At 36.1% G+C, this 19,235-nt stretch overlaps 4 protein-coding genes across 7 annotated transcripts; all 4 read left to right on the top strand.

Moving 5' to 3' along the window:
• The first annotated feature begins 372 nt into the window (after positions 1–372).
• On the top strand, positions 373–6,205 carry LOC110767856 (alpha-taxilin-like protein). 4 transcript variants are annotated; one of them, XM_021971548.2, is made up of 13 exons: positions 373–562; positions 1,025–1,248; positions 1,327–1,491; positions 1,622–1,710; positions 1,963–2,071; positions 2,503–2,570; positions 3,340–3,417; positions 3,866–3,930; positions 4,250–4,316; positions 4,428–4,610; positions 5,422–5,478; positions 5,608–5,703; positions 5,849–6,205. In XM_021971548.2, exons 2-13 carry the CDS (start codon positions 1,038–1,040, stop codon positions 5,978–5,980), a joined length of 1,320 nt encoding a protein of 439 aa, XP_021827240.1. In that variant the 5' UTR covers positions 373–562; positions 1,025–1,037; the 3' UTR covers positions 5,981–6,205. The 4 variants fall into 4 exon arrangements, with proteins under 4 accessions (XP_021827240.1, XP_021827230.1, XP_021827224.1 ...); XM_021971538.2 differs by having other exon boundaries at positions 1,324–1,491; XM_021971532.2 differs by having other exon boundaries at positions 1,032–1,491.
• Positions 6,206–6,718: 513 nt separating this feature from the next.
• LOC110767951 (Transcription initiation factor IIF, beta subunit) lies at positions 6,719–9,928 on the top strand. The gene is made up of 6 exons (XM_021971622.2): positions 6,719–7,084; positions 7,577–7,685; positions 8,258–8,385; positions 8,488–8,562; positions 8,732–8,878; positions 9,439–9,928. Exons 1-6 carry the CDS (start codon positions 6,827–6,829, stop codon positions 9,556–9,558), a joined length of 837 nt encoding a protein of 278 aa, XP_021827314.1. The 5' UTR covers positions 6,719–6,826; the 3' UTR covers positions 9,559–9,928.
• Positions 9,929–10,759: 831 nt separating this feature from the next.
• Positions 10,760–13,226, top strand: LOC110767841 (uncharacterized). The gene is made up of 4 exons (XM_021971501.2): positions 10,760–10,897; positions 11,654–11,810; positions 11,966–12,253; positions 12,419–13,226. The coding sequence occupies exons 2-4, from the start codon at positions 11,676–11,678 to the stop codon at positions 13,043–13,045; spliced, it is 1,050 nt and encodes a 349-aa protein (XP_021827193.1). The 5' UTR covers positions 10,760–10,897; positions 11,654–11,675; the 3' UTR covers positions 13,046–13,226.
• A 797-nt stretch (positions 13,227–14,023) lies between these two features.
• Positions 14,024–19,230, top strand: LOC110767583 (Pseudouridine synthase family protein). Its single transcript, XM_021971170.2, has 14 exons — positions 14,024–14,263; positions 14,446–14,503; positions 14,668–14,695; positions 14,785–14,831; positions 14,944–15,034; positions 15,543–15,708; positions 16,240–16,327; positions 16,511–16,595; positions 17,047–17,122; positions 17,336–17,403; positions 17,773–17,842; positions 18,039–18,117; positions 18,718–18,811; positions 18,904–19,230. Exons 1-14 carry the CDS (start codon positions 14,158–14,160, stop codon positions 18,973–18,975), a joined length of 1,128 nt encoding a protein of 375 aa, XP_021826862.1. The 5' UTR covers positions 14,024–14,157; the 3' UTR covers positions 18,976–19,230.
• The last annotated feature ends 5 nt before the right edge of the window (positions 19,231–19,235 follow it).

Here is a 19,235-nt window from a genome sequence, read left to right as displayed (position 1 = left end):
TGTTTAATAGATTAATTATTATTTGATTTAACATTTCTTGAAATTTCATTTGAAAAATTATTTGTTTTGAACAAAATTTCATAATTTTCATAAACATTGATATAAGAATAAAATATCTACGTGGTAGGCTCAACAACCTCATATGCTACATGTTGAAGGGTAGAGTTATGGATTATAGCTTCAATATAATAAAACATATTGTGTATGCCACAGTACTAGTGTATGTGACATTCCCCCTCCCCTTTCTAACTTTTAAAAAATAAATAATATATAAAGGGGAAATATTACCAAAAAAATAAAAATAAAAATGAATTGGGGTACAAAATGCTCAATTTAGACTAATGAAAAATATGAGAGAAAATTAATAAATTAGGAGAACGAAAAGTGTCGTTCTCTCGGTGTAACACAACAACTAGGTGAAGTGAAGGTGAGTGACAAAAGCGCAGCACAAAGATCAGTTCTTCTACGGAGCGCACGCACTGGACACTTTCCACAGATAGAGAGATTACTTCCATTGTCTCAGTTCAATCTCTCTCTCTCTCTCTCTCTCATAATCTACCTGGTAATGTCTCCTTCTTTCTCTTTGTTTCATTTCTTTTTCTCTCAATTTTCGTTGATTATTGTTCAGATTGCTCAATGATGCCGATGGTTGATTGTTAGGGTGTTTGCAATTTCGTATTCTTTCTTATTTTTCTCTTGATGAAGTAAGAATGAATTTGTTTCTTTTTTGGGTTGGTTTCCCAGAGAAAGTGTGGTTTTTTACTTGGGCACTTCTTCAATTTCATTCTAGGATATCTTAAACAGCTTAAATATGGAATCTTTTTGAGTTTCTCTTGGATTCTTTTAAAATTTTCTTAGCAACCAAATGGGTTCTAGTGTTGCCGTTTCCTGAATGACCGCAGCTGCAAAACTAGATTGTAGTCTCTGGCTTTTGCTCTCTCATCCCTTTGTAAAGGGATGGACTTTTTTGTTCTAATTCTTAGGATGGTATAAATGTTGATGGTGCTAAGAATGCATGATGAAGATTGTAGGTAAAAATGGAGAACCCAGAAGCAAATCAGCTTCCCGAAGTTGATTCATTGCCTGATGGGTTTGTTGAGAGCTCTCCAGAGCCCCTGGCTCCTCCAACTCCAACCTTTGAACAAGAGAAGCCACTGGACAATCGCGAGGATGATATTGCCTCAGATATAGATCGTTCAAAGGAACCTGTAGAAGAATTGGCTGCAGATGAGTTTCAAACAAGTCAGGGTAGGGCAGAGAAGACCCAGAAACTGAGAACCTTTCCTGTTCCATTATCGGAAACTGATAATTCTGATGTTTCAGTAGAATCAGTTCAAGTGCCCAAAAGGGCTTCTACGGAGCAGACAGAAGAAGGAGGTACGCTAGTCATGCCCGACTCAGCTGATTCTGTTTCTGAGACTTCGGTTGGGGTACCTGAATGCAGTGAGGTAAAGGAACAAGTTGAAGCAAGATGTCAAAGTTCAGAGAGACGTAAATATCTTTACCTTTGTGATTTTCCCGTTTTGAAAAATATAACTCAAAATGTGTACTATTATATCTGGTATTTTTCGTTTGATCTTTTGACATTAGTTTGCCACCCTCATTTCTCATTGCTTTTCAGCGACTGAAGGAGGCTCAGATGCGTCAGCAGCCAATGTGAAGGAAACATCATCATTGGAGAGTGTTGAAACTCTGAAAAGCAAAAAGACAGTTAGTACTACGTATTACTTGATCTCTTTTTTATATGATATCAATTTGTACAGTTGTTGATCCTTGCAACCTATGCAAGAAATCATGTGTGTGATTTTCTTTGTTGAGACTGATATTTGTGATGCAATCTTCACTCAAAATGTGTACCTGCAACCACATTCCCACGCACACATAAATATTTACCTATCACACAAATATGTTATACATGTAAGTCATCAGTAAGGTTAGTAATTTGGACTAATTTTGCCTCAGGAATCCACTGAAACCAAACGTAAGAGTGCAAAGCGTACCTTTAAATCAGAAAAGGAGTTCATAGAGTTCACCTTGAAGTATCAACAAGTTCTTGCTGAAAGAGATTCAGGTATTTTGAGATAGTTGTGCTAATGTTTACACCCAGTGTTTCCATAACTAATATACTGATGTTTACACCTCTGATAGGGTTATTGTGGGAGAAATCATTTATTTGTTTAGGAACAGTGAATGTTAAGTATAATGCATTTATGTGGTAGTATAATAGTTGATGTAGAAACGGACTACTTACACATATGATGTTTGTGCGTCACAAATTTTCATGAAGTCAAAGGGTATGGATAATTGCCAATTATCATTAACTAGATGTGATAATGTTGATAAGCTAAATTAAGATTAAGTTCTGATGGAAAGATGTAGCTTTTGCGAAGTCTTAGTGCAGTGGCATACCTTCATTGTATATATACATGGATTTTTATATATTATGAGCAGTATTGTAGATGGTTTTATTATTTATTTACTTGCATCCTTTTTTCTTTGTAGCCATTTCTGTTCGAGATAAGCTTGAGTCATTGTGCAGGGAGTTACAACGCCAGAACAAAGTGCTAATGGTATGCTATCTTGACTGACTGCATATCCTTAAAATGATTTTTTTCTGAACTTTTATATTTTCATATTTTCCTAGATGTTCATTATCATAATTTTCATCTCAGTGTAATTCTTTAACTTGTTTAGGTTCCATTTGACCATGCAAACTTAATTCTTACTTTCTATTAATAGCCATTGGTGAATCGAAGTAGAGGTCTGAAACTAGTTTTTCCAACCATTGGATGTACCCTTAATACCTATATCTGGGCCTTGTACAGCTCCCTTTTATTCATACCATGACTAAGCTCACTTAACTACATTGCTGGCCTGTGACAAGTTGCCCTCGATGTCTTCTTTTTTTCATTTTTTTAAAGTAAAATAGCAAATGTGCAAAGAGGCACCTGAAAGTATTGATTATATTCATTCTCCCATTACTTTGAGCTTGAGCATAGGTTGTTTCACGAAGTAAGGGTGCATTGGGTGATTCTGCATTCTTTTCTATCGTTAGTGATTGAGAAATATTTGGTGAAGGAAAAAAAGGATAAATTTTTGTGGAGTTGAGTGAAACTTTTCAGTTCATCTAAATAAGATCTGCTGTTATCATCATGTCCGCTATATTCAACATTTTGAAATGATAAGTTCACATTACTGACTTGTGATCTTTTACAATTTTCATGTCGATATCTTCTCTACTTTGACTGTATCTTACAGTTTGATATGATAAGTTGTGTAGTTGATCAATACTCGATCACCCACCTAGAAACATTGATGGCTTCCTGATCATTTAAACAGGATGAGTGTAAGCGGGTGTCAACAGAGGGGCAGAACTTGAGATTAGATTTATCAGTCAAGTTCCAAGATGCAATAAAGGTTTGACTATTTATAATATAATAGCTTTCCTCAGGGGATTTGAATATTTATTGTTGTTGGCTTATTAATTTGTAAGTTGACAAGTTAAACTTAATCCAAGGTTGAAGAAACATTACCTCTATCATACACTACAAAACATGAGATCTTTTAAAGTTCCAAACACTCAAAGTCCATATTTTTTCTCAACTTACAATTCTGTGTGTGTTGAAAAGGAAAAACAGACAAGATTTCTGTTCTGTCATGAATCATGATTATTTACATGCTCAAGAGAGCACATACAAGCAATAAGAGTTCGGTTAATTAACAAGTTTTGTATTCTTTCCAAACATCGGAACTCAGAACTAGTTCCTTTCTATTTTGAAAGCACAATTTATCTGTTCAGTGCATTATTTGTTTTTTAATGCCTTTTTTTAAATGATATTCTAACATTAAGTTCTTATGGTTATAGGATGTGAGCAATAAGCTAGATGAGCAAAAGGAAGAATGTATCTCTCAGCTAAAGGAGAATGAAATGTAAGAGCCAGATGTCATGAAAACATATGCTTACCATCTTGATGCATATACTGAAGCAAACTTGAATGACTTAACTTGGAGATCCCTTGCACGTGCATGTGTCAATGAGACTGAACTCGATTAATTTCATCCTAAGTGTCATATATTATTATATAGGATAATGCCATGTATTGTTTGTTATAAATCTCTGACAACATAGAGTCTGTATCTTTTTTGTTGACTTGGTTGATTGATATCATTGGTTTATTTCTTTTTTGGCTGTCTATAATTTGTCTTTATTGTGTCAATATTAGTTAAATTGGCATTCATTCATTTCCAGGTTAAGAACTAAGCTGCAGCAGCTCACGTATCAGTATGCTCTTTCTGAACAGCAATATGAACAGAAGGTAAAATTTAACTGTAACGTGCACAAATGACATTAGTTTACCTATAATGATTGTTTACTTTATTAGGTAGGGACTTAACTTTTCTGTAGTGGCTTTGTTTTGAATTAACAGTTAAAGCAGAAATCTCTGGAGCTTCAAATTGCTGATTTGAAGATTAAGCAGCATGAAGAGAAGTTAATCCAGGAACAGTCCCAGATGAAACTATATGCAGAACAGGTGTCACAGTTACTATCAACTGAAAAGAATTTGCGCTTACAGTTGACAGCTGATGGAGAGAAATTCCAACAATTTCAGGTCAACTTCTGTGTTATGTGTTGCTTTAAACCATTACTTTGAAACTGTCACCAGAATGAAAAACTGCTTAGTTAGAGGCTGTCAAATTTCTCTGCAGAATTCTCAAGAGTACAAAACTGAGTTGGTTCATTTTCCCTGTAGGCTGTATGGTGTTAGTTATGTAGCCATGCTAGTGGGTTGTGTCTCACGTAGATTACACTCATAGAAGATTGGTTGTTGCATAATTGATATGTTATTCAATGTCATGAAACAAAGAAAAGAGATTACCTTGGTTATCGATGGATATATCAATAACTTGTGATTTCATGATCATTCTGTGATTAGTATCTTTGAGTTACTTGGAATTATAAGTCCTAGTTGTTAACAGAGTGAGAGTTGGGCCAAAAATTGGCAACTTTCAAATTGATTGGCAGAAGTGAACTCACCACCTGTCTCCTTGCTCTATGTATCTTTGAGTATCTTTGAGTTACTTGGAATTATAAGACCTAGTTGTTAACAGGGTGAGAGTTGGGCCAAAAATTGGCAACTTTCAAATTGATTGGCAGAAGTGAACTCACCATCTGTCTCCTGGCTCTATGTATATCATTCAAATATTAAAAAAAGTGTGCTTAGAGCCTTCCAATGTATGTCTTCATTAGGCATTACTGAAGAGAAGGCAACCTACTCTTTGTGCTCAATTTGAGCATTCTTCTTTCAGAATGGACCTTTCAGATACTTGGCGGGTCACCTCACAAGTGCTTCAAGCTGAATGTTTGTGTTATCAATACACAACTCAATCTGGTCTTAATTAAGTATTATATTTATTGTGTAGGATGCTTTGTTGAAAAGCAATGAAGTTTTTGAGACATTTAAACAGGAGATCGAAAAGGTGAATTATTCCTTCAAATTACATTTTCATTTAGACACACTTTTCCTGATTTCTCTAGCACGGTGCAACTCGCATGATATGTTTGTTTTAAACTAAGCTACCCTGTTTGTTACATGTGCAAAATTGTAGATGGCAAAATCTATCAAGGAACTCAAGAAGGAAAATTTATTCTTGAAGAGCAAATGTGAGAAAACAGATGTTACTCTTATAGAACTCGTAGATGAGGTATAGTTCACTTTTTTGTTTCTATTTCTTTCAATTACTCATCAATCAACAGTAAACGTTGAACTCAGGCATATGCCTTTATGATGCCTTATTAAGAAACAGCATAGATGAGGAATAACACAGATTTTTATGTTGGTCTGAGCAGCGTGAACGGTTGAAGAAACAGTTGGAGAAAACAAAGAATCAGAAAGAAAAGCTTGAATCCTTGTGCCGATCACTTCAAGCAGAAAGGAAGCAGAACTCCATCGGCAGCAACAACTCCGATTCAGTTCCATGATGAACACTGCTCTACTCAACCATGTAACTTAAAATGGGTTTAATAATCACCATTACAAATGTTACCCTATATACTATTTTTGGCTATGGCTTGATCTCAAGAAACGGGAGAAAATATCAAGATGTTGCTGAGTGTAATTTATACTCTATTATTTTAGCATATTTGTATCCTCTCTATCTCTATGTTAAATCTCAAATTCGGGAATCGGATTTGTTCATTTTGTTATTCTTGCATGAATGGAAATATTATTCTTCCAAAAATTCAAGCTTTTACATCATTTTTATATATTTTCTTTGGGGTTGTACCTCTTTCTATAATGCATGTTCTTGCAAGGGAGAAGCTCTCCGTATCCTTGCACAATGGATATTGTTCTGTTCATGCTCTACCATGTATGACTAATTCGGCACGATTATTTAAACAAATCACAGTATTTAACACCAACTGAAATGATATGATTTAAACACAACATGAATCGATGAGTCGACTCGATTCGATGAGTCACTTAGTGCTATGGATTGGGACAGAGTTACACAAATCCATGAGTCGACTCGAACCGATGAGTACTTGAATCAATGAGTCGACTCAATTCGATTGTCACTTAGTGCCATCCATTGTCACAAATAAAATCACCCGAGAACAAAAATAGAAAGAAAGAAAAAATTACGAGTAAACAAAAATAGAGTCCACTTCATATCTCATATTATATAAATAAAACCCAATGGCCCCCAGGTCCGAGGCAGCAAAAGCATACTGTTGGAGAAAGATCCGGAAAAACCGTTTGTTTTCGTTCTCTCGAGCTCAAAAGCTCACCAAATAAACAAAGAACCCTGTGGCTGTGGCGCCAACATGGAAGACCAAAAGCAACAGCAGCAACAAGGCAGCAACAACAACAATGCCAATGGGCCTTTGGAGACGACCAGAGCAGAGCGAGCTGTTTGGCTCATGAAATGCCCTCCGCTTGTCGCTAAAAGTCTCAAGCCTGACGCCTCCTCCACTTCTGCCTCTGCTTCTTCTCAATCTGATCAGCAGTCTTCTCGCCCTGTGGCCAAGGTCGTTCTCTCCATTGACCCTCTTAACTCCAATGACGACTCTTCCTCTCCTCAGGTACTTTTTCATTTCCGTTTACTCGACAACTCAAAAAGTGGACGTTTTTCCCTTTTGGGTTTTTACTTTTTTGTGCATGCATTGTCGTTTCGGTCATAATCTTTGTAATTCTTGTGCATTTTCTTGTTTATAAAGCTTTGGTCTTTGATCCTATGCATGCCCTTTTCTATGGATTTTCTGTTGCTTGCTGAGTTTTGTTGCTCATTTTCTTTTTCTTTTTTTCTTTCTTTATCATTTTTCCCAAAGTTTTCATTTTGGGGTTAAGAATTTTCATGATGTGGGTTTTATAGAGTTCAGCTCTTTATGTGTTTATCTCCAAACCCAATTTACAAGTTAGGTTTTCATGACCCAGGTCCTGGCTTTTCTATCAATTTTTATTGTTCTGCAAAGTTTTGGGTTAAAGTCTTCATCTTTATAGTGTGATAGTATCACTCATCTATGTAGATATCCTCTTTTGTTGCCCTTTCCTTGACATAAGTTGTTATAATGCAGTTCACCATGGAACTGGCGGCCACTGAATCTGGAAATATGCCCAAGTGTTACTCTTTGGATATGTCTAAAGACTTCATTCCAATGTCTGTGTTTTCTGAGTTATCACAAGGTGAGTATGCCTTTTTCCTCTGTGGCTTTTCTTTACTGAAATGCATTTGGCTTGACATATTGATGCTTCTATTCTAGTTGGGTATCCACTTGACATCATGCTAAACTTTTCTGCTCCTTATTTTTGTCAAAAGCTAGCATTTAAAAATTGATGGTTTTTACTTCAGTTAAAATGGTACATGCTACATCCAACAGATTGTTGTATCATAGGTAGAGAAGAATAACATTGTTGGCTTGCATGGTTTTGTGTTGGGAAATCAGCTTTTAGTGCCACAAAGAAATGTAAATACCCAAGTTCCTGGATTAGGCTTTTTAAATTTGAGATTGGAATTCAATTTCTTCTCGGCTACATTTTAGTATCACATATTTCTAGTTTAGGTTCTTGTTATTTCTAACTCTTCAATTTATTTTAGCGGAAAGATATGCTTACAAGGTATGATACTCGAAATCAGAAACATAATGTTAAAAATTGATTGGGGTTATATTACTTCAACAGAGCTGCAAGCACATATTAACTTTAGCTGTCCATTGTGCACTCTCAACTGAATGTGCGAAATTCTTTTGTGACTGTAGGAAAGTTATCTGTGGAGGGGAAAATATTGAACAAATTTGATATGAAGCCCCATAATGAGAACCTTGAGAATTATGGGAAACTTTGTCGTGAACGGACGAAAAAGTATATGAAAAACAGAAAGATTCAGGTTCCTTGGATTACTTTATATATTTTTCTCACACTCTATTTCAGTAATCTAATAGCTTTCAGTAGTATAATCACTAATTTGTCCCTTTTTTCCAATTTTCAGGTGATTGACAATGACAATGGGGCTCATATGAGGCCTATGCCAGGGATGATTGGTTTTATAGCTCCTGGACCCAGCGTACGTAAAACCACCTTCTTTTTGTACATATTGTTCCTGAGTAAAAGTGTTCCTTGCTTTCCATGGGACAGACATTATTTGGGACTGCATTTTGTATGTTGGCATTTGATTTTAGTATTGATTATCCACCATTAAGTATTAAGCATAAGAAGAACTGTCTTTCATATAGGAAAAGAAGAAAATGCCAACAAAGGGGTCAGACACGAAAAGAACAAGGAGGGACCGAGGAGAAATGGAAGCCATTATGTTTAAGCTCTTCGAAAGGCAACCAAATTGGACGTTAAGACAACTGATCCAAGAAACAGATCAACCAGAAGTATGTTCTGTTTTCTGGTTATTTCTTTCTGCATGATTTATAAGTCTTCCCCCATTGAATCTTAATATTAGAATTACTATCTAAACCTGTCTTTTTCCAGATTAATGTAAGACCCATCTTGTTACTTGCATATACGGTATACCATGTACATACATGCATGGCATTATTGACAAGGAAAGCTACTGAATATCCTCGTACAGACACCTTACTAATTATTGAGAAGGAAAATTGCTGAAAATTTTCCAAACAGAGGAAATTTGAAGACATCCTCCCTGTTAAATAGCACAAAATTAGGCAATCAAAATGTTACTTTTACTAATGGAAGTATGAGAGATATTGAGATGAATGCATTACACATGGTTAAATATAGAAGATGAGCAGAATCAAGAAACTAAATCCCATAGGCATTTAAGCGGGAAAACATAATTTAAAGGCAGCTAGATAAGAAACTTATCCTTTGAACTTGTAACACACCAATAACCTGATGATCTTTGATTAACTGTAAGCTTTTCGTTATATCATCATAATGTGACTGTTCTTATGAATTTGTCCGTTTGCAGCAATTCTTGAAAGACATACTTAAGGAACTTTGTGTTTACAACAACAAGGGAGCTAATCAAGGGACGTATGAGCTGAAACCAGAATACAGGAAATCTGTCGAGGAGCCAACTCCCGAATAGGTTGTATGATATAGGTTAACTTTTGCAGACACAGACATCTCCCAGCCAAAGGCCTCTGTTACTGATAATTGCTAGTTCCATTCTTCTTAGGCTACTGACCTGATCCTTCTTTTTAGCAGAGAACTGGAATTTTGGAATTTTTGTCTAAGATTGTAGGTTTAGGATTTCATGGTAATCATCATTTGAAGTGTGCACTTTCATATCTTTGTATACAATTAGCAGCCAGCCAGCCTTCTTTTGTTCACATGATTTAGAGGCGTTCCTGTGTCATTTACATTTCCTTTTTGCAATATGAAAATGCACTCAGCCACTGGCATTATCAGATGGCTTTTTGTATGAGTTTGACTGAAATTCAGTTAAAATGGTTAGACTTGGGGATTATAAAATTTAAAACAACAAATAATCTCCTTTGCTTTATTGTTTTGGTCCATGGCTTAAAGTCTAACCGCCTGAATAATACAATCTATGACAAAGTCAATTGTAGAGGTTAGAATCAAATCTTACTTCAGCAGTGACGTGGGATTTGTGGACGCCTTCGTTGTTGTCCTTTTATGTGAATTTTTATAAATAAATAAAACAAGTTTGTATAGCTCAAATTATTAACAGTAGTTACTCTTATATCTGAGGTCATGATTGTTACTCTTACATCTGAGGTCGTAACTAAATCAAACATGCGAACAAAACTTAGAATCAATATGGGATTTAACTTTTTAAAAAAAAAAACTTTACTAACTCTACTCAAGTGATCGATCATAAAGCTCCAAATTTAAGTAGTGAAAAAAAAAAAACGTGATTTGCCAAAAATATGTGAAACACGTCTCTCATAATTGCTAAACACACCAACACCTACTTCCATGAAAAAACCATGACAAGAAATTATGAAATGATTTTTTTATTCAATAAAAAATTAGACAACAAAAAAGCAATTCATCAACTCCACACAAAAATGAAAATTGAAAAAAAGCACGTGGTGTACACACCAACAGCGACTTGGACTTGGACTAGGGTGGGCCCCGCTATCAAAGACGTTCAACAACTTGCCACGTCATAGTTTGGACCCGAATAACCAAAACCGGTCCGAAACCGAATTCTTTTCCCATTCTAACTTGGAGAGCTCCAACCAAGTAAAAAAAGCGTGTGCTCACCACGACGTCGTCTTCTTAAGCCTTCTGAACCCTCTCTCTCATTTCTCCCAACGAAAGTCAATTTCGGTTCCACCTAACACCACCGATACCTTTCCTCATCTTCTTCTTCTTGTTCTCTCTCTCTCTCTCTCTCTCTCTCTCTCTCTCTCTCTTTCTCTGTCTTCCAATCTTCCCTTCGCAAAACCTCTCTCAAGGTACGATTTCTATCTTCTTGCTTTTGGGTTATTGTAATTTTCTAGTTTGGAATTGACGCCTTCGTGAATTGCATTGTATTCTTCGAAGTTGTTGTCTTTCTTGATTTTGTTGGTAATCTTGTTTGATTTTCAGTTTAAATTGATGTATTTGGATGGTGTAAATTGATGGGTTTTAAGAGGTTTAACATGAGTTGGATGATTTGTTTCATCATAATATTTTTCTGGGAAATGGAATCTGGACGATTTCCGACGATTTCCAATTGATGTTGAACTCGAGTCTTGACTGGTCTAAATTGATGGGTTTTCCTTAATTTAATCAAGATCGTTATTTTGGTGACAGATTTTGTATTATTAAGTAAAGATTGAGGAAAGTCGTGATTTTGATTTTCAATTAACTGGGTTTCTTGACTTTCTTTTAGTTCTTGTTCTAAGCATAGCATTTTCTCAACTTCAGAATAAGCTTTTTCGATGACTATCCATTTGACCAAATAATATCTATCGGTTTTGGCTTGTGGGTGGGTTTAGAATTTTGAGAAAATTGGGTTTTTATGTTGACTAAGACCTGGATTTGGTGCTCGTGTTTGCAAGATAATGTTGACAACTTTATTATGTGATGACTATTTGTTTACCTTAGATGCAGCATCAACATCTGATTATAGGCATATTCATATTTTTGGTAACATTTAGAAGCATGTGTTTTCTTACTCTTCCTACTAAGTAGGAGGTATTGATTATGCATTTTTCCTCGTTTTGCAGGTTACTTTTCTCCGCAATAGGAATGGATTCCTTTTTCAAAGTTGCAAATGAAGATTGTGTGCCTTCTGAACTAGACATTCTCAGATGTCCGTTTTTGAGAAACATCAATGAGCCCACCAATTTTTCCTTCGCCTCATCCTTGGCCTTCCCAGTGCCTGTAAGTTATATTTCCTTTCGCTGATTTGAATCTTCTATTGTTTTCTATGTTACTGTAGGCGTACTTTTGGTTATTTGCATCTTCTATTGGCACTTACAGCTGCTTGATTGAAATTGAGCCATTTTCTGATACTACTTTCTACTTTTCTTGACCAGGGACGTGGCGGCAAAGGTCCAATTTTTGAAGATGGTCCCAATTTTGACATGGCATTTAGGCTTTTCCATGGGAGTGATGGAGTAGTCCCCCTTTCTGGAAGATCATTTGTGCATTCTAACATAGTTGAGCCTCAACCAGCCCCATCCATGTTTAATCCATTAGCTGCAAAGGCAGCCACTATCAGTCTCTCATCATTTGGAGGGCCATTCAGCTTTGATGCATTCTCTGAGAAGTGGAAGAATCAGAAACGAAAATCCAATTCCTCCAAAAAAGATACTTCTTCAAAGGTAAATTGATTGTTGCTTCACACTACAAATTTCCCAGCTTGCTGAGTAATTGACATATTATAAGTTTTGAAATTTCTTGTGATTTTGTTGAATTTTTTTACTTTGTATCATTAGACAATTTTATGTATTTTCCGATGTTTATTATATTTGGAATTGATGTTTCAGGGAGGAAATTCTAATCATGAGGCTTTGAGTAATGAGTGGCTGCAATCCGGAAGCTGTCCGATCGCGAAGTCATACCGTGCTGTTAGTGGTGTAATTCCGCTTGTTGCAAAGGCTTTTCAGCCCCCTCCGGGCATGAAAATTAAGTGCCCACCAGCAATAGTTGCAGCCCGAGCAGCTCTGGCGCGAACTGCATTTGCAAAGAACCTCCGCCCACAGCCCCTTCCTGAAAAAGTACTTGTGATTGGAGCATTGGGCATGGCAGCCAATGTTCCTTTAGGGGTATGGAGGGAGCACACCAAGAAATTCTCACCATCTTGGTTTGCTGCTGTGCATGCAGCTGTTCCATTCATAGCCATACTTCGGAAGTCTGTGCTGATGCCTAAATCAGCCATGGCTTTTACCATTGCAGCATCAGTGCTAGGACAGGTCATTGGCTCGAGAGCAGAGCGATACCGGCTGAAGGCAGTGGCTGCTAAAAAATTGTCTCTGACTGAAACCCCATTTGGTGGGACAAGTGAGTTACAGGTGCTTAAAGCGAAAACTGGTCACTGCAATGACATTGAGGAGTGGAATTCAGTTGCTCTTCAGGTTACGCGTCCTTCTTCATCTACCGATGTGTTCTGCTGATTGTTAATGGAATTTTGATGGCATTGATCCATCATTTCTATGTATTTTTACAGAGTGTAATTCTCTGTACTAAGTCCATTTGTGCCTCTAAACACTGTCTTTGTCCTTTGAAGACTTGAGAGAAGAATAAATGTATAATGCGAATCACGATTTTTTTATCAAAGTCATTTCCTTTATTTTATTGTTCCCGTCCAATTTGGGTCAACTGTCCAAACTTGTTTGCATTTTGAGTATGTATTTGGCTATGTGACCTGTATCCAGTGGAGAGATGGGATGGAAATGAGCTGTAATAGTTGTACAAGGTAATCTAGTCTAAACTAGAAAATTCAATATTGGTTAATTTGGTTCTTATCCACGACCATACAAGTTTGAATCGTTATACATTAACAATTGTCGTTCATGAGATTTAAATCAATCATCGATAAAGGTTTAGAAAGACCTAATCAAAATGGTTCATGAGATTTATTTCTAAACCTTTATCAAAATAGTTCATGAGATTTAAATCAATCATTGATAAAGGTTTAGAAAGACCTAATCAAAATGGTCACATGGCTAGAGTATTTATCAAATAATGGTTAATTTTTATTTATTTAAATTTGTAACAATCTCGCAATCAAATGTATTTATTGTAAAAGAAAATAATCGAACATAAAACTTGGGATCACATGGCTGGAGTACTTATCAAGTAATGGTTCATTTTCATTTATTTAAATTTGTAACAACCTCGTAATGAAATGTATTTATTGTAAAACGAAATAATGGAACATAAAATTTCTAATGCACAAGTGAATGTAAAGGAAAGATTCGAACATAAAACTTCAGATGCACAAGTGAATGCTATTATACATTGTTGGTTGATAGAGTCCCTAAAAATTTATAGTTATGTTAACAAATGAAATTTCCATTATTTTTTTCCGTTTGTAGCGGTAAAAGTAATACCGGCAAAACTCAAAACTTCACATTCACAGTCGGGCAACAAACTTTTGGAGAAGTCAGTTCAGTTGCGGGTCGGAAACCGACCCGGGGTCGGGCAGAAGGCAGCAGCCATTCTTCACTGAAAGTCACTTTATTTTCTTTCTTTCTGGGTTGAAAATTGAATTGCATAAGTTACAATGTCCAGCTCTTCGCCAACACGTCAGCCTCAGACATTCGGATTGCCCTGGCCCGATCTCAACCACGGCTTGCTCTACAACGACGTCGTTCGAGCTTCCGATTCTGGTCCTCTTTCGCTCCCTCTTCTCAAAGATAAAGATAGACTTTTCTATATATTTTTTCCTTTACTGCATTTTCTCAGCATCCAAACGCAGTCCATGCGCTAAAAATCGATGTTTTTTTGGATTTAAACTTCACCGTCGTTTTCTTTCTCTGAATTTGAGTCCTACTATTGGTGTAAATTACAGAACTGACACTGATCGAGTTCTACTCGAGCAAGTATAAGAACTCAGCTCCTCTACAAGGGTAAGCAGGCAGCCTATGCCAACTTCTGCCAAATTGCTCTTGCTTTCTTTGCTTTCTACCCTGTGTTGTTTGCTTGGAGAATTGAGTTTGGTTTTTTAAGCAATCAAAAATATGCTTATTTTGAAGAACCAATATAAAAATCTGTACTGATGATAGTTTTGCAGTTGGTTGCAGAGAATTCGGAACGGACAGGTTTGAATATTGAAAATCATGGAAAAGTTTGTTATGAGAAATGGAAACGCATGCTTTGGAAATTCTCAGCTTTATTTGTTGGTCTACAGATTACAGTTGATGGCGAAGTTGTTAGAGATCCCAGTACGATCCTCAGGTGTTGTTTGTTTGATGGATGCTATATGGCTCTATATTCTATGTCTGCTCTTATGCATATAGAAGATTCTTATGGGTTTTTTTTTTTTGTTTGACATAATCAATTTGTTTAGGGTCGGTTCGGAATTGGTCTATCATAGGCTTCCGTGGAGAGAGCCTGATGCGCCATACTTGCTGGAGGTTCTATATGAGGATGATGATATGGTAAATGTCTCACTGTGGTTAGTGATCGTTTCTATGTGTTGGATCATATCTTTCATCTTTGTTGCTGTGTCTATTTTTGCTTCTTTTCATCAAGATTAGTGATGTTAAACAACTGGCCTGAAGTAGAGTCATTGTTTTAATACTGTTTTAAACAACTCATTTTATATTATTTAGGTGAATGCAAAAAATGGAATGTAAAAGATTATGGACTTAACTTCCACAATTGAAATTATGGAAGTTGTGCACTGTAAAAGATTTAGGTGAATGCTATCTGTGTTGCTGGTAATTTTTTATTATTTTATATATGCATGAGAATTTGGAACAGACAGGTTCGAACATAAGAATTATTTTCTTTGATTCTTTGATTTTGTCTTTGTTTGAGAATTTTGTTTTCATTAAATAAAGCATTGGAGTTATGTATGGTTTCTCTGCATATAATGTATATTGTTTGTTTTCATCCATTTTTATGATGACTGCTGTTGACGTGAAAGTGTTCTAATGAATTCAGATTGCTCTAAATAAGCCTTCTGGCCTGCAAGTTTTACCTGGAGGTCTTTTCCAGCAACGGACAGTTCTCACACAGCTCCTGTGGCGGGCAACAAATAAGATCTCTCCCTTATCGTGCCAAGAACCACATCCTGTTCCTGTTCATCGCTTAGGAAGGGGCACTTCAGGTAACCATGAATTCCAATGCTGAATAAAATAATGAGATCCCTTTTTTTCTTTGTTTTCAATCACTGTGGCTAAGTTTTCGTATATATGGCTGTGGACATGAGATGATTTGGATGCATGCTCTAACTAATTGAATTAAGCTCACAACCCATACTCATCAAGGCCTTGAAATTATTCATAGTAACCGATTAACGTGCATTAAAACATCAGGCATAATTTATTTTTATCACTTTGTCTTGAGAAGTTTCATGTTAGTATACATAGTTTTCCTTTGCTTTTTCTGTTTTAGGCTTCATTGCATATAGATGTCATATTTCTGAGCCGATTTTTAACTTGTAAAGATGCATAACTTCATACTTTGTTCATTGTTTCTCACTAGATAACATAAATAACAAAATCCTTTGTATACAATGCGTTGCTCGCTTTCCAGCTCTACATACTATTCTCACAAATCTGTTCATTGTTATGGCTACTAACAGAAATGGTTATACTTCTTGATATTCTTCTTGTTGACTGGTCTCATATGGTTCTAGGAATATTACTCTGTGCAAAGACGAAGCATGCCAAAACTCAACTTGCAGCATACTTTGCTGACGGGACATCTAATATTGGAGATGACAGGTTAGAGAAATGACCTATTCCATCTTGCTCACATCTGCTTTTAGCTTCCCCTTTTTTTGGAATGAAAACATTGTTAGTAATCACAATGAGATAATATCAGATTCTCTATGTAAACTTAAGATTTCTTTCAGTTGGGTCGTAATCTTTTTCACTTTGCCAATAAGATCTACAATATCAATGCAGTAATACCTCCATGGAGGTACGTGCACTGAGGAAAATCTCAAAAATATATCGGGCACTAGTGACTGGGATACTTTGTGAGGATAAGGTAACATCCTTGTGAAGTACTGCTGAAGTGTGAGCTACTATGACTAATGTCAGTTTGTGCGTGTATAAGTTTATATCTCCAAGAAAGCATTCATATCTACTGTTTCCATACCTTATTTGACTTTAGAAAATTCTCTAAGTGGCCTTTAGGGAAAAGTCTTCATGTAGGACTCAACAAATGGTAGCTTAAAAAAACTTGCAAATCTATTTATTAGCTTCTAATGCCATTTTTTTTCCTGTCTTATCCATTGCAGCCCACCAATCTTAACATCCTAAGTTTATTAGTATTCGTTGCAATTTGACTTCTACTTGTCTCTGGTCACAATTTAAATTGATGGTTTCTTGGGACCAGCGGTCTTCCTTTTTGTTTATTTTTTGGCTGTCTTCTTCAAGGATATTTACTCCAACTATACATGCAAATAGATTGTGTGATTGATGTGAAATTACTATAGGTAATTGTCAAACAGCCAATCGGAGTGGTGCGATATCCTGGTGTGGCTAAAGGGCTGTATGTTGCTTCTCCCACAGGTGTATTTGCGTTCTCTAATGTACTGAATGAATTTTGATTTCTGTAAGCTCCCTCCAAGTGCTACACCATGATTTAGAAAGAAAATGGCAATCTTTAAGTCATGCCTGTGTTATCTTGCACCGGTCACCCTTTCCCTTGAGTGTCTCATGCAGAAAACAATCTATTCTATCCCATCATACTTATCCCTCTCTGTAATTTTTTCACGTAACCAGGAAAACCAGCTCTGAGTAAAGTTGAAGTTCTTGAGAGAGAGATTCATAAAAACCAAACACTGGTCCAGGTACCCCAGTTTTACCAGTTTAAACTACTGAATACATATATAGGCTTTTCTTATATGATTATATCCATCTGTTTTGTTTTCATGAATGATAAATTTATTGATGGCTTAACTCGAACACCATATTAACAATACTGTTGTATGGAAGGGAGGGAATCTGGGGATGAAATATAAACCAACATTCGAAAGTCAACTTGATTTTCTATTAACCACAAGAATTAAATTAAACCTAATGATTATGATAAGTACAAAAAAGATATCTGAAATTTACGATGAGCAAGGAAGTCAGGTTGTGTTTTTTTCTTTTTCATTTTCTTTTTGTTTTCTTTTGGAATTTTAGAACTTACTTTAGCGCACTGATTTGTTTAACAGGTTGAGATTCAGTCAGGAAGGCCACACCAAATTCGTATCCATCTTTCTTACATAGGACATCCTTTGTTAGGTAAACTTTTTAATAAAACTCTGGTTCTAGGAGGCCCTGGGTTTGAGAAACCTCACATCCTCATTTGCCACATATTTGTTAATTTGCAAGGTGCAGGTTGTGGTTGCACCTATATATCTACTGTAGTTGTGAATTAGCTGTATTATTGCTTGGACTAGTTGAATGCTTAAGAAATCCCTTCTTTTTTTTTTAACAGGGGATCCTCTTTATGTTCTTGGTGGACAACCAAAGTGCTTAGATTCTGACTTTGTAGATGAGAGTTTTGCAGATGATGGGTATGCAGTTATTGTGATATAGAGCATTCTTTTGTGGGTTTTTCATCATACTATTAAAGCATCCACAATGGATTCCCTAAACCACCTCTTTAGATAAAATTCAGGAAGGAAGTGAGAAAACTCACCTCCAAGTTCCAACCATGCTCTCTATCCAACTCCTAAAATAGGGAGACCTCTAGGAACTCCTAAATCTGAGAAGAGAGAAAAGACTCCTAGTGACTCCCTATAATTAAATGTTGTTTTTCTTTAATGCTATTTTAAGTAATTATTTAATGCTAACTATTTTTTATTATTATTTTATATGAAGAGGGAGCATTTATGCTAAACTGAAAAAAGAAATAAATATGATTCCCTAAACTAGAGATCATGGTTGGGGTTGAAATTTTACAAGGAGCTTCTAAAATAGCTTTAAAATTTTAACTGAAAAATAAGGAGCATGATTGTGGATGATCACCCTATTATCAACCACTATCATGGAGGAATTTGCGTGGTTTCTTTTGGTTTTTGTCAATGTAAAAAGCGGATGTTGATATTAAAAGAACGTTATTTTTTTTTTCTCCATTTTGATACGAGTTGCATTTTATTTCACATTGCATGCAGAGGGTTCCTGAGGCCTACAAAGCCTGTTCCAGGAGATTGTGGCTACAACTTGCATGCTCATCAAGTGATTCTCTCTCACCCATCATCCAATGAGGTAAAGGTTTAAACAACGATTGCTACTTCTATTAAAGGATGCTGTGCATCTTCTATTTTGATAATAGTCAAGTTTTTGGTATCTATTTGCAGGAAATCAAAGTTACCGCACCACTTCCGGCCATTCTCCGAACTCAGCAAGAAACCGAAGAACTTACTAGTTAGCACTACTACCAATTCCAAGAATGCTGCAGATGGAGAGTGCTCATTCAACAGGCTCCTCGAAGACTTGGAAGCTTAGACGCATACATTCCCTTGTATTTGCCTAGAGTTGAGTTTTCCCTTAGAGAACTATGCCAAAGCAAATTTTGAGTTTTTTTATACTAAAAAGAGAGGAGTTTTACGAAACCCAGAATTTGGTTGATAAAAGAATGAGTGACGTCTCACTCCCCAAGTAAATAAAACACATAAAACACAACATGGAG

This window comes from Prunus avium, chromosome 2 (genome assembly GCF_965620075.1).
Source record: "Prunus avium chromosome 2, drPruAviu1.hap1.1, whole genome shotgun sequence".
Taxonomy (NCBI): domain Eukaryota; kingdom Viridiplantae; phylum Streptophyta; class Magnoliopsida; order Rosales; family Rosaceae; genus Prunus; species Prunus avium.
This window is presented reverse-complemented; position numbering and strand designations above follow the sequence as displayed.

What these genes read in the sequence shown, in the direction of transcription:
- LOC110767951 (XM_021971622.2), top strand. Translation starts at nt 6,827, where the DNA reads ATGGAAGACCAAAAGCAACAGCAGCAACAAGGCAGCAACAACAACAAT. An exon ending in ACGACTCTTCCTCTCCTCAG is followed by an intron (nt 7,085 to 7,576) that starts GTACTTTTTCAT and finishes GTTATAATGCAG; the next exon opens with TTCACCATGGAACTGGCGGC. An exon ending in GTTTTCTGAGTTATCACAAG is followed by an intron (nt 7,686 to 8,257) that starts GTGAGTATGCCT and finishes TTGTGACTGTAG; the next exon opens with GAAAGTTATCTGTGGAGGGG.
- LOC110767583 (XM_021971170.2), top strand. Translation starts at nt 14,158, where the DNA reads ATGTCCAGCTCTTCGCCAACACGTCAGCCTCAGACATTCGGATTGCCC. An exon ending in AACTCAGCTCCTCTACAAGG is followed by an intron (nt 14,504 to 14,667) that starts GTAAGCAGGCAG and finishes ATAGTTTTGCAG; the next exon opens with TTGGTTGCAGAGAATTCGGA. An exon ending in AAAACCAAACACTGGTCCAG is followed by an intron (nt 17,404 to 17,772) that starts GTACCCCAGTTT and finishes TTTGTTTAACAG; the next exon opens with GTTGAGATTCAGTCAGGAAG.
- LOC110767856 (XM_021971532.2), top strand. Translation starts at nt 1,038, where the DNA reads ATGGAGAACCCAGAAGCAAATCAGCTTCCCGAAGTTGATTCATTGCCT. An exon ending in CTCTGAAAAGCAAAAAGACA is followed by an intron (nt 1,711 to 1,962) that starts GTTAGTACTACG and finishes ATTTTGCCTCAG; the next exon opens with GAATCCACTGAAACCAAACG. An exon ending in AGAAATTCCAACAATTTCAG is followed by an intron (nt 4,611 to 5,421) that starts GTCAACTTCTGT and finishes TTTATTGTGTAG; the next exon opens with GATGCTTTGTTGAAAAGCAA.
- LOC110767841 (XM_021971501.2), top strand. Translation starts at nt 11,676, where the DNA reads ATGGATTCCTTTTTCAAAGTTGCAAATGAAGATTGTGTGCCTTCTGAA. An exon ending in CCTTGGCCTTCCCAGTGCCT is followed by an intron (nt 11,811 to 11,965) that starts GTAAGTTATATT and finishes TTTCTTGACCAG; the next exon opens with GGACGTGGCGGCAAAGGTCC. An exon ending in AAAAAGATACTTCTTCAAAG is followed by an intron (nt 12,254 to 12,418) that starts GTAAATTGATTG and finishes TTGATGTTTCAG; the next exon opens with GGAGGAAATTCTAATCATGA.